The 16,633-nt window shown below is 42.8% G+C and overlaps 1 protein-coding gene across 1 annotated transcript in view; it reads left to right on the top strand.

Moving 5' to 3' along the window:
* Nucleotides 1–14,975, top strand: part of LOC131697383 (high mobility group protein HMGI-C-like) — an 80,454-nt gene extending 65,479 nt beyond the window's left edge. The window contains exon 5 of the mRNA XM_058985572.1: nt 7,623–14,975. Within this exon, the coding sequence (XP_058841555.1) occupies nt 7,623–7,670 (48 nt within the window). The 3' untranslated portion in view covers nt 7,671–14,975. The remainder of the gene's footprint in view (nt 1–7,622) is intronic.
* The last annotated feature ends 1,658 nt before the right edge of the window (nt 14,976–16,633 follow it).

Here is a 16,633-nt window from a genome sequence, read left to right as displayed (position 1 = left end):
GGATATTCCATGTGACAGTCTGGATCACTTCAGGAAAGTATCCTATTTTTAAGTTTATGTTAGGATGGCTTTGTGCTATATCGAGGGAAGTTGATTGCAGTGAAGGATATATAATCTCAGGTGGTAACCTTGCATTTGATAGCAGGGGTTTCATTTCCACAGTGCGTACGATCAGCCTTGGGTCTGTGATTAGCTTTGCCCTGAAGAAAACTGACAATCACCTTTCTTCACAGCAAATAAAACCACCTGTTGTTTTTACAATAGCCAAGAACATGACTATAGACACCATAAAACCAGCAGTAATAATCCCGATATCAAAGGCAGCAGTCACACTGTTTTATTCACTGCTGAGCCATGCGCCAGATGGGGCTGGAAACTCTATGACCTGAGAACTTGCCCATAATTGTAGGAAAATTCCAGTTGTTTTATGATTAAATGATATCTTTTCACCAGCATCTGCCAAATTAAGTAACAACAATGTTAGTGTGTGGATAAAGCAGTGTGAAAACATTGGTGTTACCGTCAAGTACAGGCAGGGCACTGGAGCTGGTGAAAAACTATTGTCTCTTAATATTCCTGCCACAGAAATCCGTTACGCGAAAGGTAGTTTCAAGTACAACTTTACAGTTTTTTAGAAATAAATTATTGCGCCATTTCCCAATAACCTCTGATAACAGGTCTCTGAAATGTCACGTTAGTGTTGGAGAAATACAGGAATTTACCTGGATTTGGGTTAGCTGTTTGAAACTATATTACTAAAGTTATTTTCTGCTCATGTATACAGAATGCCAGTGGAAAACCAGAAATAAAAACAAGTGGTAGATTTCCACAGGCGGTCAGAGAATTTGAACCCCCCAGCCCCTTAACCCCAGTTCTCCTCAGTACCCCCCTCCCCCTCCCCAGTACTCCCCCCTTGCAATGCGGTCTTCATTTTCTTTGTGTGGCAGTTACAGAAAAAGCTTTGAGCGCTTCAGTGTTTGGCGGCCTTAAAGCCTGCAGCTCATAAAAATGTCCCTGTGCACGTCCACTTTGAAAGGCTCTTTATCTTACATCCTGAAACCCCTGTCCAGGTTAAGCCTGCCTGACCCGGAAGCTGACAGCTGGGCTTCCCACATAGCAGAGGTCTAATGAGCGGTGCGCTACTGCTGGTTACAATATTTCACTTCTCCTTCTCCTTCACTTCAAAGCGCCGGGAGGGCTTGGGGATAAGGTATAAACAAGTGGCTATCTGTGTGGGATAAGAGCAGGGCTGCAGCAGGAATGTGTTTAACTGAATTACAAAAACTTGAGTCGGGATTCCTTTGGCAGTTTAAGACATGCTTCTGTTTTTTCGTGCTCGAGCATGGATTTAATGAAAACTCAGAATTACCCTTTTTTATATCAGATATTGGTTGTAGCACTTTATCTTATAGGGATAAAGGGTAAAAAAATACACACCAGCCTTCGCCAGTGTGTGGAGCACGAATTCCATGAGCTGCTATTAGCAGGTCTGTGTGATAACTCCAGTGTGGATGAGCAGGTCTGTGTGATAACTCGTGTGAGTGAGCAGGTCTGTGTGATAACTCGTGTGAGTGAGCAGGTCTGTGTGATAACTCCAGTGTGAGTGAGCAGGTCTGTGTGATAACTCCAGTGTGAGTGAGCAGGTCTGTGTGATAACTCCAGTGTGAGTGAGCAGGTCTGTGTGATAACTCCAGTGTGGATGAGCAGGTCTGTGTGATAACTCGTGTGAGTGAGCAGGTCTGTGTGATAACTCGTGTGAGTGAGCAGGTCTGTGTGATAACTCGTGTGAGTGAGCAGGTCTGTGTGATAACTCCAGTGTGAGTGAGCAGGTCTGTGTGATAACTCCAGTGTGAGTGAGCAGGTCTGTGTGATAACTCCAGTGTGAACCATTTTATATTCACCAGAATATAAAATGGTAATTAAAGAGTTGTGACACTTGACTTGGCCCTCAGTCTAAGTGCTTGGGGCGGGGAGCCAGGCATCCCAGGGCTTTGATCAGTCTCTCTCTCTCTCTCGCTCTCTCTCTCTCTCTTACTAGGGTCACGGCCTGTTGCCTAGTCAAAAGGTATTAGCCAACTGGTTTGAATATCTTGAGGCCCAAAGGGTTAGTGGGATGGGGGGATGGGGGATGGGTTTTGGGGTTAGGGGTGGCATGTTCCCCACATTTCCCACATAACCCAAAGCAGATTAAACAACAGTGGTGTGAAATCTCGTAGTTTGATCGTCCTCATGGTGATGTGTTTAACTAGTTTAGATACATAGATGTATATGTATATTTGTTTTTTCTTGAGATATTTGGAAACTCTTTTGAAAGGGAGGAGGGGGGGTGCAGTGCAGTGGCCTATATGATTAAAGCCTGGTGTTTTTTCTCCCTGCTACCCCTGTCACACATGGTAGCATTTAGGAGCCCCTTCACAGCTGAAGTGTTTCAAACACTAATGAATGGAAGTTTGGTCATATAATGCAGACAAGCTTTGAGGCATGCCTTTACTGAATGGTGTACTGTAGTGGCATGGGAAAGGAAGAGAGTTATAAATTGTGTCAGTTAGCCGCCCAGACAAAATGAAGCCATGTGGAAAATCAAATCTATTTCACTATAAAAACTGGTGCAGGCAGTTTTTCGAAGGTGGTCATCTTTTAAAGGTAAACTTTACTTTCTTGGCTTTCAAATTAATACACTATAATCTCCAATGTTCAAGATTCTAAACTATGTTCTTAACTCTATATATATATATATATATATATATATATATATATATATATATATATATATATATATATATCATCATTCACCTTGTCATCTAGCCAAAAGTGTTTTTCTCTTTAAAGTGCTGTTGTAAATCCAGTGGGTGCTTGCACATTGTTTTGTTTGTGTTTTAGTTTTTTGGTTTTTCATAATCCACACATGATATTTATTAGCCATGTGGTACTGATAAGTAGAGTCTTTGTAGCTACTATGCTTCTTGAACACCACAAGGTGGCGCTTGTGAGTCACCGCAGTCACAGGAAGTGACGGCGCATTGCATAGGTTCCACACCATTCTTTTATTTCATATTTTTAGTTATGTAGAACTTCTTAAACTGATTATTTGCTAAAAAAGTGAAATAGCTACAAAGTGAAATCTGTAATTCGTGAATAAACCTGCTTGAAGGTACACGTTGTGACCTGGGTCGGAAATAATAATACATTACTTAATGTAGCGGTTTCATGATCATTGCATTTTAAAACAATAAAACAGGGAAAGTATAATGACTACAAGCATGCACTTTGTACCAGTTATACTTGGAGAAGCCCTGCCTGTCTTAGGCGTTTGCCAGGGTTTCATATCTGTGGCCTGGCTTTGTGTATTTTGGTTAAGTGCTTCTGCTTATGGTTCTGGAACTAAAATGGGTCGAAATAAATATCTTCCGATTGAACTAGACTCTGTTTTGTTATTTCAGCACTACAGTGGAGAGCATCTGCATCAAACTTATATTAGCTTAATACCATCTAGGCTAGGTGGTGGAAGCCTTTGCTTTGTTGCTTTTCAATATAGTTTGTTTAACATGTTGTTGTTCTATTTATATATCTATGCAGGGTTAACAGTAGAATTCAGCCCCCCCAAACCCCTCTACTGCGGGAGAGCGAAAAGAAGAGGGAGAGAAATAAGAAACTGCTAACTCGGGAGAATGTTAAAACACGATTTACGATAATCTTTACCATTGTGATCAGTTTTAGCCGAGGATTGATTATGATTTACGATAATCATTACCATTGTGATCAGTTTTAGCCGATGATGGATCGTTGCCAATGTCATTAATGATGCAGTCTTTAATGCAGGGTGTACTGTGAGAACGGCAATGGAATCAGCAGGGTGTACTGTGAGGGGAGAACGGCAATGGAATCATCAGGGTGTACTGTGAGAACGGCAATGGAATCAGCAGGGTGTACTGTGAGAACGGCAATGGAATCATCAGGGTGTACTGTGAGAACGGCAATGGAATCATCAGGGTGTACTGTGACTGGAGAACGGCAATGGAATCAGCAGGGTGTACTGTGAGAACGGCAATGGAATCAGCAGGGTGTACTGTGAGAACAGCAATGGAATCAGCAGGGTGTACTGTGAGAACGGCAATGGAATCAGCAGGGTGTACTGTGAGAACGGCAATGGAATCAGCAGGGTGTACTGTGACTGGAGAACGGCAATGGAATCAGCAGGGTGTACTGTGAGAACGGCAATGGAATCAGCAGGGTGTACTGTGAGAACGGCAATGGAATCAGCAGGGTGTACTGTGAGAACGGCAATGGAATCAGCAGGGTGTACTGTGAGAACGGCAATGGAATCAGCAGGGTGTACTGTGAGAACGGCAATGGAATCAGCAGGGTGTACTGTGAGAACGGCAATGGAATCAGCAGGGTGTACTGTGAGAACGGCAATGGAATCAGCAGGGTGTACTGTGAGAACGGCAATGGAATCAGCAGGGTGTACTGTGAGGGGAGAACGGCAATGGAATCAGCAGGGTGTACTGTGAGGGGAGAACGGCAATGGAATCAGCAGAGTGTACTGTGAGGGGAGAATGGCAATGGAATCAGCAGGGTGTACTGTGAGGGGAGAACGGCAATGGAATCAGCAGGGTGTACTGTGAGGGGAGAACGGCAATGGAATCAGCAGGGTGTACTGTGAGGAGAGAACAGCAATGGAATCAGCAGGGTGTACTGTGACTGGAGAACGGCAATGGAATCAGCAGGATGTACTGTGAGAACAGCAATGGAATCAGCAGGGTGTACTGTGAGAACAGCAATGGAATCAGCAGGGTGTACTGTGAGAACGGCAATGGAATCAGCAGGGTGTACTGTGAGAACGGCAATGGAATCAGCAGGGTGTACTGTGAGAACGGCAATGGAATCAGCAGGGTGTACTGTGAGAACGGCAATGGAATCAGCAGGGTGTACTGTGAGAACGGCAATGGAATCAGCAGGGTGTACTGTGAGAACGGCAATGGAATCAGCAGGGTGTACTGTGAGAACGGCAATGGAATCAGCAGGGTGTACTGTGAGAACGGCAATGGAATCAGCAGGGTGTACTGTGAGAACGGCAATGGAATCAGCAGGGTGTACTGTGAGAACGGCAATGGAATCAGCAGGGTGTACTGTGAGAACGGCAATGGAATCAGCAGGGTGTACTGTGAGGGGAGAACGGCAATGGAATCAGCAGGGTGTACTGTGAGGGGAGAACGGCAATGGAATCAGCAGGGTGTACTGTGAGAACAGCAATGGAATCAGCAGTGTGTACTGTGAGAACGGCAATGGAATCAGCAGGGTGTACTGTGAGAACGGCAATGGAATCAGCAGGGTGTACTGTGAGGGGAGAACGGCAATGGAATCATCAGGGTGTACTGTGAGGTGAGAACGGCAATGGAATCAGCAGGGTGTACTGTGAGGGGAGAACGGCAATGGAATCAGCAGGGTGTACTGTGAGAACAGCAATGGAATCAGCAGTGTGTACTGTGAGAACGGCAATGGAATCAGCAGGGTGTACTGTGAGAACGGCAATGGAATCAGCAGGGTGTACTGTGAGGGGAGAACGGCAATGGAATCAGCAGGGTGTACTGTGAGAACAGCAATGGAATCAGCAGTGTGTACTGTGAGAACGGCAATGGAATCAGCAGGGTGTACTGTGAGAACGGCAATGGAATCAGCAGGGTGTACTGTGAGGGGAGAACGGCAATGGAATCAGCAGGGTGTACTGTGAGGGGAGAACGGCAATGGAATCAGCAGGGTGTACTGTGAGGGGAGAACGGCAATGGAATCAGCAGGGTGTACTGTGAGAACAGCAATGGAATCAGCAGTGTGTACTGTGAGAACGGCAATGGAATCAGCAGGGTGTACTGTGAGAACGGCAATGGAATCAGCAGGGTGTACTGTGAGGGGAGAACGGCAATGGAATCATCAGGGTGTACTGTGAGAACGGCAATGGAATCAGCAGGGTGTACTGTGAGAACGGCAATGGAATCAGCAGGGTGTACTGTGAGAACGGCAATGGAATCATCAGGGTGTACTGTGACTGGAGAACGGCAATGGAATCAGCAGGGTGTACTGTGAGAACGGCAATGGAATCAGCAGGGTGTACTGTGAGAACAGCAATGGAATCAGCAGGGTGTACTGTGAGAACGGCAATGGAATCAGCAGGGTGTACTGTGAGAACGGCAATGGAATCAGCAGGGTGTACTGTGACTGGAGAACGGCAATGGAATCAGCAGGGTGTACTGTGAGAACGGCAATGGAATCAGCAGGGTGTACTGTGAGAACGGCAATGGAATCAGCAGGGTGTACTGTGAGAACGGCAATGGAATCAGCAGGGTGTACTGTGAGAACAGCAATGGAATCAGCAGGGTGTACTGTGAGAACGGCAATGGAATCAGCAGGGTGTACTGTGAGAACAGCAATGGAATCAGCAGGGTGTACTGTGACTGGAGAACGGCAATGGAATCAGCAGGGTGTACTGTGAGAACGGCAATGGAATCAGCAGGGTGTACTGTGAGGGGAGAACGGCAATGGAATCAGCAGGGTGTACTGTGAGGGGAGAACAGCAATGGAATCAGCAGGGTGTACTGTGAGGGGAGAACGGCAATGGAATCAGCAGGGTGTACTGTGAGAACAGCAATGGAATCAGCAGTGTGTACTGTGAGAACGGCAATGGAATCAGCAGGGTGTACTGTGAGAACGGCAATGGAATCAGCAGGGTGTACTGTGACTGGAGAACGGCAATGGAATCAGCAGGGTGTACTGTGAGAACAGCAATGGAATCAGCAGGGTGTACTGTGAGGGGAGAATGGCAATGGAATCAGCAGGGTGTACTGTGAGGGGAGAACGGCAATGGAATCAGCAGGGTGTACTGTGAGGGGAGAATGGCAATGGAATCAGCAGGGTGTACTGTGAGAACGGCAATGGAATCAGCAGGGTGTACTGTGAGGGGAGAACGGCAATGGAATCAGCAGAGTGTACTGTGAGGGGAGAATGGCAATGGAATCAGCAGAGTGTACTGTGAGGGGAGAATGGCAATGGAATCAGCAGGGTGTACTGTGAGAACGGCAATGGAATCAGCAGGGTGTACTGTGAGAACAGCAATGGAATCAGCAGGGTGTACTGTGAGGAGAGAACAGCAATGGAATCAGCAGGGTGTACTGTGACTGGAGAACGGCAATGGAATCAGCAGGGTGTACTGTGAGAACGGCAATGGAATCAGCAGTGTGTACTGTGAGAACAGCAATGGAATCAGCAGGGTGTACTGTGAGGAGAGAACAGCAATGGAATCAGCAGAGTGTACTGTGAGGGGAGAATGGCAATGGAATCAGCAGGGTGTACTGTGAGGGGAGAATGGCAATGGAATCAGTAGGGTGTACTGTGAGAACGGCAATGGAATCAGCTCTACCAGGCCTGCACTTGTAGAGAGTTGTTCATTAGGATATCCTGTGAGAGAAGGGAGGGCTGCTTAGAAATAACCAAGCAATTCAAAACAGAGGAACCATCTTAGCAGTGTGGGTGAAGTGGGGAGGGGATTGCTATTGTTATAAGGTGTAAAAAAAATGAATAAATAAAATAAAACCACCCAAATTGAGGTTTCTTTTTTTCTGTTTTTGCAGGAAGAAGCCGAGGAGAGTTCCTCACACGACTCTGCCGAGGAGGATTAAGAAACCACAGCATGTGCCTTCTACCTCATTCAGCAGCCACGTCTTTCGAAGGGGAAAGACACGGCCTTGACCACTTATTTTCGATTTCTATGGTCTTTCCACTTTTTTTTTTTTGCCTGGGAAAAAAAAATAAAAAAATCACACATAAAACCTCAAACACACACACACACACACACACACACACACACACTTTTTTTTTACTTAACCACCTTCTCTTGTCTTCGTTACCCCTTTGCAGTCCCAAGGGTTAATGAAAAAACTAAACAACTGCTGTAGCACAGGGAGTAAGGATTGAAAATGCAACCTTTAATTACTGTTCCCTCTTCTTAATCTACCAATGGAGTTCGTTTGGGCTGCTACATCAGGGTGAGTGGGTCGGCTTTGAATCCGGTTTAGTCATTCACTGCACTGTGTAAAAACAAGGAAACTCAGAACATACGTGGTTAATTATATGGTCATTCTTAGAGGAAAAGCATAATGTATGTCAATGTATAGGCCTTAAATAGCACCAGCAACCCACTCCCTAACTTAGTAAAAGAACACCAAAGATGAGGGGATAGACTGCTCTTTTGTTCTAGAATTTTTTTTATTTTCATTTTTTTACTTGATATATATATTCACTTGCTGTAATTTTGGATTGAACTTTAGGGCTGAATTGTCACTTCATTTTGCTAATAATAGAATCATGTAAATAGTTCCATACAGTCCCAGGGAAAAACAGTGAGTGTTCCACACACTCTGTCACACACAATCACACTCACACACAATCGCACTCACACTTACTCACACACACAATCGCACTCACACACAATCGCACTCACACTTACTCACACACACAATCACACTCACACACAATCGCACTCACACTTACTCACACACACAATCACACTCACACACAATCGCACTCACACTTACTCACACACACAATCACACTCACACACAATCGCACTCACACACAATCACACTCACACACAATCACACTCACACACAATCGCACTCACACTTACTCACACACACAATCACACTCACACACAATCGCACTCACACTTACTCACACACACAATCACACTCACACACAATCGCACTCACACTTACTCACACACACAATCACACTCACACACAATCGCACTCACACTTACTCACACACACAATCACACTCACACACAATCGCACTCACACTTACTCACACACACAATCACACTCACACACAATCGCACTCACACACAATCACACTCACACACAATCACACTCACACACAATCGCACTCACACTTACTCACACACACAATCACACTCACACACAATCGCACTCACACTTACTCACACACACAATCACACTCACACACAATCGCACTCACACTTACTCACACACACAATCACACTCACACACAATCGCACTCACACTTACTCACACACACAATCACACTCACACACAATCGCACTCACACTTACTCACACACACAATCACACTCACACACAATCGCACTCACACTTACTCACACACACAATCACACTCACACACAATCGCACTCACACTTACTCACACACACAATCACACTCACACACAATCGCACTCACACTTACTCACACACACAATCACACTCACACACAATCGCACTCACACTTACTCACACACACAATCACACTCACACACAATCGCACTCACACTTACTCACACACACAATCACACTCACACACAATCGACGAATGAGCTGTCGTGAAAGTTGTCTGCAGGAACAAAAAAAAAATGACTACGGCAGAATCTTTCTCAGGTCAGTTATAAGAACAGAATATTTTCGCTGTTTAAAAAAAAAAAACGGGGTTTGAAACCAAGACACCTCTGATTTACCCTGCGTACTGTAATCACAGTGACTGCAGCTAAACTGAAAGCTTCTGAACAGTTGATTTACCCTGCGTACTGTAATCACAGTGACTGCAGCTAAACTGAAAGCTTCTGAACAGTTGATTTACCCTACGTACTGTAATCACAGTGACTGCAGCTAAACTGAAAGCTTTTGAACAGTTGATTTACCCTACGTACTGTAATCACAGTGACTGCGGCTAAACTGAAAGCTTTTGAACAGTTGATTTACCCTACGTACTGTAATCACAGTGACTGCGGCTAAACTGAAAGCTTCTGAACAGTTGATTTACCCTACGTACTGTAATCACAGTGACTGCGGCTAAACTGAAAGCTTTTGAACAGTTGATTTACCCTACGTACTGTAATCACAGTGACTGCAGCTAAACTGAAAGCTTCTGAACAGTTGATTTACCCTACGTACTGTAATCACAGTGACTGCAGCTAAACTGAAAGCTTTTGAACAGTTGATTTACCCTACGTACTGTAATCACAGTGACTGCGGCTAAACTGAAAGCTTTTGAACAGTTGATTTACCCTACGTACTGTAATCACAGTGACTGCAGCTAAACTGAAAGCTTTTGAACAGTTGATTTACCCTACGTACTGTAATCACAGTGACTGCAGCTAAACTGAAAGCTTTTGAACAGTTGATTTACCCTACGTACTGTAATCACAGTGACTGCAGCTAAACTGAAAGCTTTTGAACAGTTGATTTACCCTGCGTACTGTAATCACAGTGACTGCAGCTAAACTGAAAGCTTTTGAACAGTTGATTTACCCTGCGTACTGTAATCACAGTGACTGCAGCTAAACTGAAAGCTTTTGAACAGTTGATTTACCCTGCGTATTGTAATCACAGTGACTGCAGCTAAACTGAAAGCTTTTGAACAGTTGATTTACCCTACGTACTGTAATCACAGTGACTGCAGCTAAACTGAAAGCTTTTGAACAGTTGATTTACCCTACGTACTGTAATCACAGTGACTGCGGCTAAACTGAAAGCTTTTGAACAGTTGATTTACCCTACGTACTGTAATCACAGTGACTGCAGCTAAACTGAAAGCTTTTGAACAGTTGATTTACCCTACGTACTGTAATCACAGTGACTGCAGCTAAACTGAAAGCTTTTGAACAGTTGATTTACCCTGCGTATTGTAATCACAGTGACTGCAGCTAAACTGAAAGCTTTTGAACAGTTGATTTGCCCTGCGTACTGTAATCACAGTGACTGCAGCTAAACTGAAAGCTTCTGAACAGTTGATTTACCCTACGTACTGTAATCACAGTGACTGCAGCTAAACTGAAAGCTTTTGAACAGTTGATTTACCCTACGTACTGTAATCACAGTGACTGCGGCTAAACTGAAAGCTTTTGAACAGTTGATTTACCCTGCGTACTGTAATCACAGTGACTGTGGCTAAACTGAAAGCTTTTGAACAAGTTGATTTACCCTACGTACTGTAATCACAGTGACTGCGGCTAAACTGAAAGCTTTTGAACAGTTGATTTACCCTGCGTACTGTAATCACAGTGACTGTGGCTAAACTGAAAGCTTTTGAACAAGTTGATTTACCCTACGTACTGTAATCACAGTGACTGCGGCTAAACTGAAAGCTTTTGAACAGTTGATTTACCCTACGTACTGTAATCACAGTGACTGCGGCTAAACTGAAAGCTTTTGAACAGTTGATTTACCCTGCGTATTGTAATCACAGTGACTGCAGCTAAACTGAAAGCTTTTGAACAGTTGATTTACCCTACGTACTGTAATCACAGTGACTGCAGCTAAACTGAAAGCTTTTGAACAGTTGATTTACCCTACGTACTGTAATCACAGTGACTGCAGCTAAACTGAAAGCTTTTGAACAGTTGATTTACCCTACGTACTGTAATCACAGTGACTGCAGCTAAACTGAAAGCTTTTGAACAGTTGATTTACCCTACGTACTGTAATCACAGTGACTGCAGCTAAACTGAAAGCTTTTGAACAGTTGATTTACCCTACGTACTGTAATCACAGTGACTGCAGCTAAACTGAAAGCTTCTGAACAGTTGATTTACCCTACGTACTGTAATCACAGTGACTGCGGCTAAACTGAAAGCTTTTGAACAGTTGATTTACCCTACGTACTGTAATCACAGTGACTGCGGCTAAACTGAATGCTTCTGAACAGTTGATTTACCCTACGTACTGTAATCACAGTGACTGCGGCTAAACTGAAAGCTTTTGAACAGTTGATTTACCCTACGTACTGTAATCACAGTGACTGCGGCTAAACTGAAAGCTTTTGAACAATTTGGCTCTGGAGAAAACGTCCACCTGTTCACGGTTTCAAAGGGAATTCCACATCCTCATTATTCAGTCTCATTTCGAGTACATTTTACCTCAAGACAGTGACGTATGATTTCAGCAGTACCGTGCCATAGGAAGACTTACTCACGGTAATGCAGTTTGTAACACTTTTAGTGTCCGATGCAATCCACTATTTCAAACTACCTCTGATTATTACAGTAGTAATTACTCGCTGCTATACACATATAATGCAGGAACTCATTGTGGGCAGTTTAACCCTGATGCCTGGGATCTTCTCATTCTTTTTTTACACTACAATTGCAGCTAAGGGAACAATAGCTGAAGCGCTGTTGTAATATTAACCGTCTAACAAGATGCCTTCCTCCATTCTTCACAGCTAGGACTTCTGTGTAATGTATTGTTAACTTGAATATATTTTTGTACTGATTTACTCATAGTTTTAAGCATCATGTTCTTGTTTGACACTACATGAAATAATTTTAACCTGTAATGTTTTTTTTTTTTTTTTACTGTACCTCAGAAGAATTGTTGAAAAGAAATGGACTAATCAGTTGACAAAGACCTACCTCCAGTCATTTAAAAAAAAAAAAGGATTTGTATTGTAACTTTCAGCATTTTCTTTTTTTCCTGACGATGTTATCAAAACATTATTAGGATTGCAACTGATCCCTCATCAAACTGTTTTTGTAACAGAAATATGTCTGAAACAAGTACATTTCAAATCAAGTGAGAAAATAAATAAATAATAAAACCTTCAAAGAAAACTTGAAGCTTTGTAGGTATGGCAGCCTGGGCTCAGCTTTTGTATAATGCAATCATGAACATGTTTTAAATGAGTAGACACATGCCAGATATACTTGATCAGTGATCTCATGTACAATGTACACAAATGTGATTTTGTAATATGGTTCAACCAGATGTATTTTTAAAATGCTTCTTATGTAGAGATTTTATTCCACTTTCTGCTCGTCAATGTGGCAACTTGTAGTTATTTTTTAACATTGTATTTTTTTTTTTACTAGGCCAGGGGTAGTATCTCAGGAGGGCTTGTTCACACAGTAGGACTTCAGCGCTTAGCCACCATACCACCATAGCCTTGCAATGCCTGGCTTCTTTAAGAGGTATTTATTGAGTACCTCTTTACACATTACTGACTTATACAAACCATTGAGGTAATGATGCTCCTGTCACAGAGCTCCAAGGCATTTGCATTTTATTTCATAAATATACTTGAGTTCAACAAAAGCCTTTTTACCTTTTTTTTTTACCTCATTGTTGATTGAATGCAAATCTGTGGCAGCCACTGTTGATATTGTATATAATATATTTACACACTGGGTGGCTGCTTTATTAGGAACTGTACCTAGTTTTGGGGTTTGGCTATTGTTTGTTACAGCATTGACACAACGTGGCATAGACTCCGCAAGGTGCTGGAAGGTGTCTTGAGGGATGTTGATCCATTCAGTCAATAATAATATCAATAAGAGCACCATGTTGTTCATCCCAGACATGCCTAATTGGGTTGAGAGCCGAGGCCCGTCGTGCCCATGGAAGATGCTTGACGTCTCTGTCATGCTTCTCAAACCATTCGCTGGAAGATGCTTGATGTCTCTGTCATGCTTCTCAAACCATTCGCTGGAAGATGCTTGACGTCTCTGTCATGCTTCTCAAACCATTCGCTGGAAGATGCTTGACGTCTCTGTCATGCTTCTCAAACCATTCGCTGGAAGATGCTTGACGTCTCAAACCATTCGCTGGAAGATGCTTGATGTCTCTGTCATGCTTCTCAAACCATTCGCTGGAAGATGCTTGACGTCTCTGTCATGCTTCTCAAACCATTCGCTGGAAGATGCTTGACGTCTCTGTCATGCTTCTCAAACCATTCGCTGGAAGATGCTTGACGTCTCTGTCATGCTTCTCAAACCATTCGCTGGAAGATGCTTGACGTCTCTGTCATGCTTCTCAAACCATTCGCTGGAAGATGCTTGACGTCTCTGTCATGCTTCTCAAACCATTCGCTGGAAGATGCTTGACGTCTCTGTCATGCTTCTCAAACCATTCGCTGGAAGATGCTTGACGTCTCTGTCATGCTTCTCAAACCATTCGCTGGAAGATGCTTGACGTCTCTGTCATGCTTCTCAAACCATTCGCTGGAAGATGCTTGACGTCTCTGTCATGCTTCTCAAACCATTCGCTGGAAGATGCTTGACGTCTCTGTCATGCTTCTCAAACCATTCGCTGGAAGGTGCTTGACGTCTCTGTTATGCTTCTCAAACCATTCGCTGGAAGATGCTTGACGTCTCTGTCATGCTTCTCAAACCATTCGCTGGAAGATGCTTGACGTCTCAAACCATTCGCAAACTATCCTGGCTCAGTGAGTTGGGTGCATTATTGTCTTGAAAGTAGCCATCACCATCAGGGTCCAAGTGCAGCATTGTTGGACAAGATCCGCAACAATGCTTAATTAACCTACAGCATCTGTTCGGGTTTCCCAGAGTAATCAGGGGACCAGGGTATACCAGGTGGCCATGTCCCACACCAGGGCAATGCCAAATCAGTCTGGTTGATCCATCCTAATAGAGTGGCCATGCAGTGGGTAGAGATATTGAGGCTTTTAGCTCTGGGAGACTTACAGACGCTAATGAAGTTGATCTTGTATTTACTATACATGTTGTAGTACAATCAAAATACACATTACTACCTCCAAGGGCCTTCTATTACCTCAGTTTCAATCTGAATATCTGCTTAAATGCACGTGGCCAGAGGAACAGCAAGAACATCATAAAATTTTTATATATATAGTTTATTTTTGTGGGGGATAAATTTTATAAGACTGTTCTTTGCTGCCTCTTTTGCCACTGCTACATAAGACTGGACATTTATCCTTTATTTTATTTTTTATTCTACATTTTATGCAATACAGTAGTTGCATTAGCAGGGGGAAAGTATGAAATGCTTAACTGCAGTTTGTTTGCCTTTTTCCCTATACTATTTGAGTGTCTTCTAGCTGGCTTTTCTGTTCACATAGAGTTGCTGTCTTTGATTATACTTTGAATTGCTTTGCTTGTTAAAACATTTGTTTAATGGATTATCACAACCTTGTTCAGAACATTAAACTGTATAACCTCTGTGAGTGTCTTGGTGTGTCATTCCTAGACTCTGTCACTCACAGTCACTCAGTAAAAGACGCATGTGTGAAGATGCAGTGATAGGCGTTTTGATTGTCTTCGAAGGGAAAAGACTTCTATTAGAAACGTTTGTCATTGAAGTTAAGTTTATTTTTATTATTTCTAAGTTCAGCACTATTGAGTGTTTAATAGTTATGGACAATTTTTACAAAATAAGAATAGATGAAGTTCAGTCACCACTCACCAGTGCAGCGCCCGATACCAGTCTGAGAAGGGCATTCCTGGCAGCGGGCAGTGAATCATCTCCACAAAGCATGCAAGCCTTCTGCTTTACCAAAAGGTCAATGATTGAATATTAAATGCAACTTTTGCATGAAGAGAACAGTTTCACTTACAGATCAGACGGCTCCTCCGTCTATAATACAATCAGCCACACAAAAGCGTATTTCTTTTTTGTGCACACGTACTGTACCTCCAGCGGAGTCCATTGAAATGAACAGACTGAGACAGACTGTTGATTGAGACCGTGCCACCCTGAATGTATGATTTCATTGTATGTGTAATAGCTTTCACTACAAGGACCACCTTGTTTCATGCATCCTATTTTCAAAGGCACATCATTTGTTATGCATAGACACGCAGCTTATCTAACACAGAACAAACCTCTGTGCTGTTTACATACACACAATCCGGGGGCATCCTGTGGTTGTCATTGGGGTTTTTTCTTTCATGTGTATTTTTCTTGGGTGTTTTATACAGTAGGGTTTTGTTTTAGTCTTAACTGTTTTCATGCCTTCTGTTTTTTCCACATTTGTCTTTTGTCTAATGTGTTGTCGCTTTTTATTTTTACATTTTGATCTCAGCAAATCTTTTTATTATATTTATTTATTGGAGATCGTCATAAGTTTAAAACAAAATAGCAATTATCACACCATAAAGACTTACAATTACATTGAAACATTGCACGCATCTTTTCATAATAACAGTTTCTGCTCATCATCATATATTTAAGAACAAGAACATTTACAGTGGGTTGATGTCTTTTGAGAATATAAGAAAAGTTATGAATGAGAGGAGGCCACCTCTGGTCCTGTTCTGCTTGAAGTAATCAGGAAACTCATGCGATAGATTATTTATAAAAGCTTAGACGAGACAACATTACTACATTCCACATATTTTCACACTGCATTCTTTGCGATTGGCCTCGCCTTTCATTATACCAGGGGTAAGATAGCAGCGCTCCCTGTGTCGATCATTTATACTTTGTATCCCCGGTCATGTTACTCATTCTGTTAGAATGTTTTTACAATTCATAGAGGAAGGTGCTGTGGAAATCAAAGGCAGGGTTTACAACACATTACATCACCTTCTTTCTGAACAGCAAGCTCAATGTAAACACAATATTGTGTATGTCTGGAACAGTTTGTAAACATGACCAAATGTAAGGACACTACTGTAAGTTGCAAAACAGATTTTAAAACCTGATATAGATCACTAAATACCGGGCAGCAAATGTGTGTGTGTTCTTAAAAGGGGTTAGAAGTTGCAACCAAATATGGACATTACACTGTCATTCATCAAACAAAAACATTTATTATGACTCTTCTGAAAATGATGCTGGTATGTCATTAAAGTTTACATAATCCAGTTTCTGCTGT

This window comes from Acipenser ruthenus, chromosome 14 (genome assembly GCF_902713425.1).
Source record: "Acipenser ruthenus chromosome 14, fAciRut3.2 maternal haplotype, whole genome shotgun sequence".
In the NCBI taxonomy this organism is placed as follows: Eukaryota; Metazoa; Chordata; class Actinopteri; order Acipenseriformes; family Acipenseridae; genus Acipenser; species Acipenser ruthenus.
Note: the sequence above shows the minus strand (reverse complement) of the source record. Positions and strands in the feature narration are given on the sequence as shown.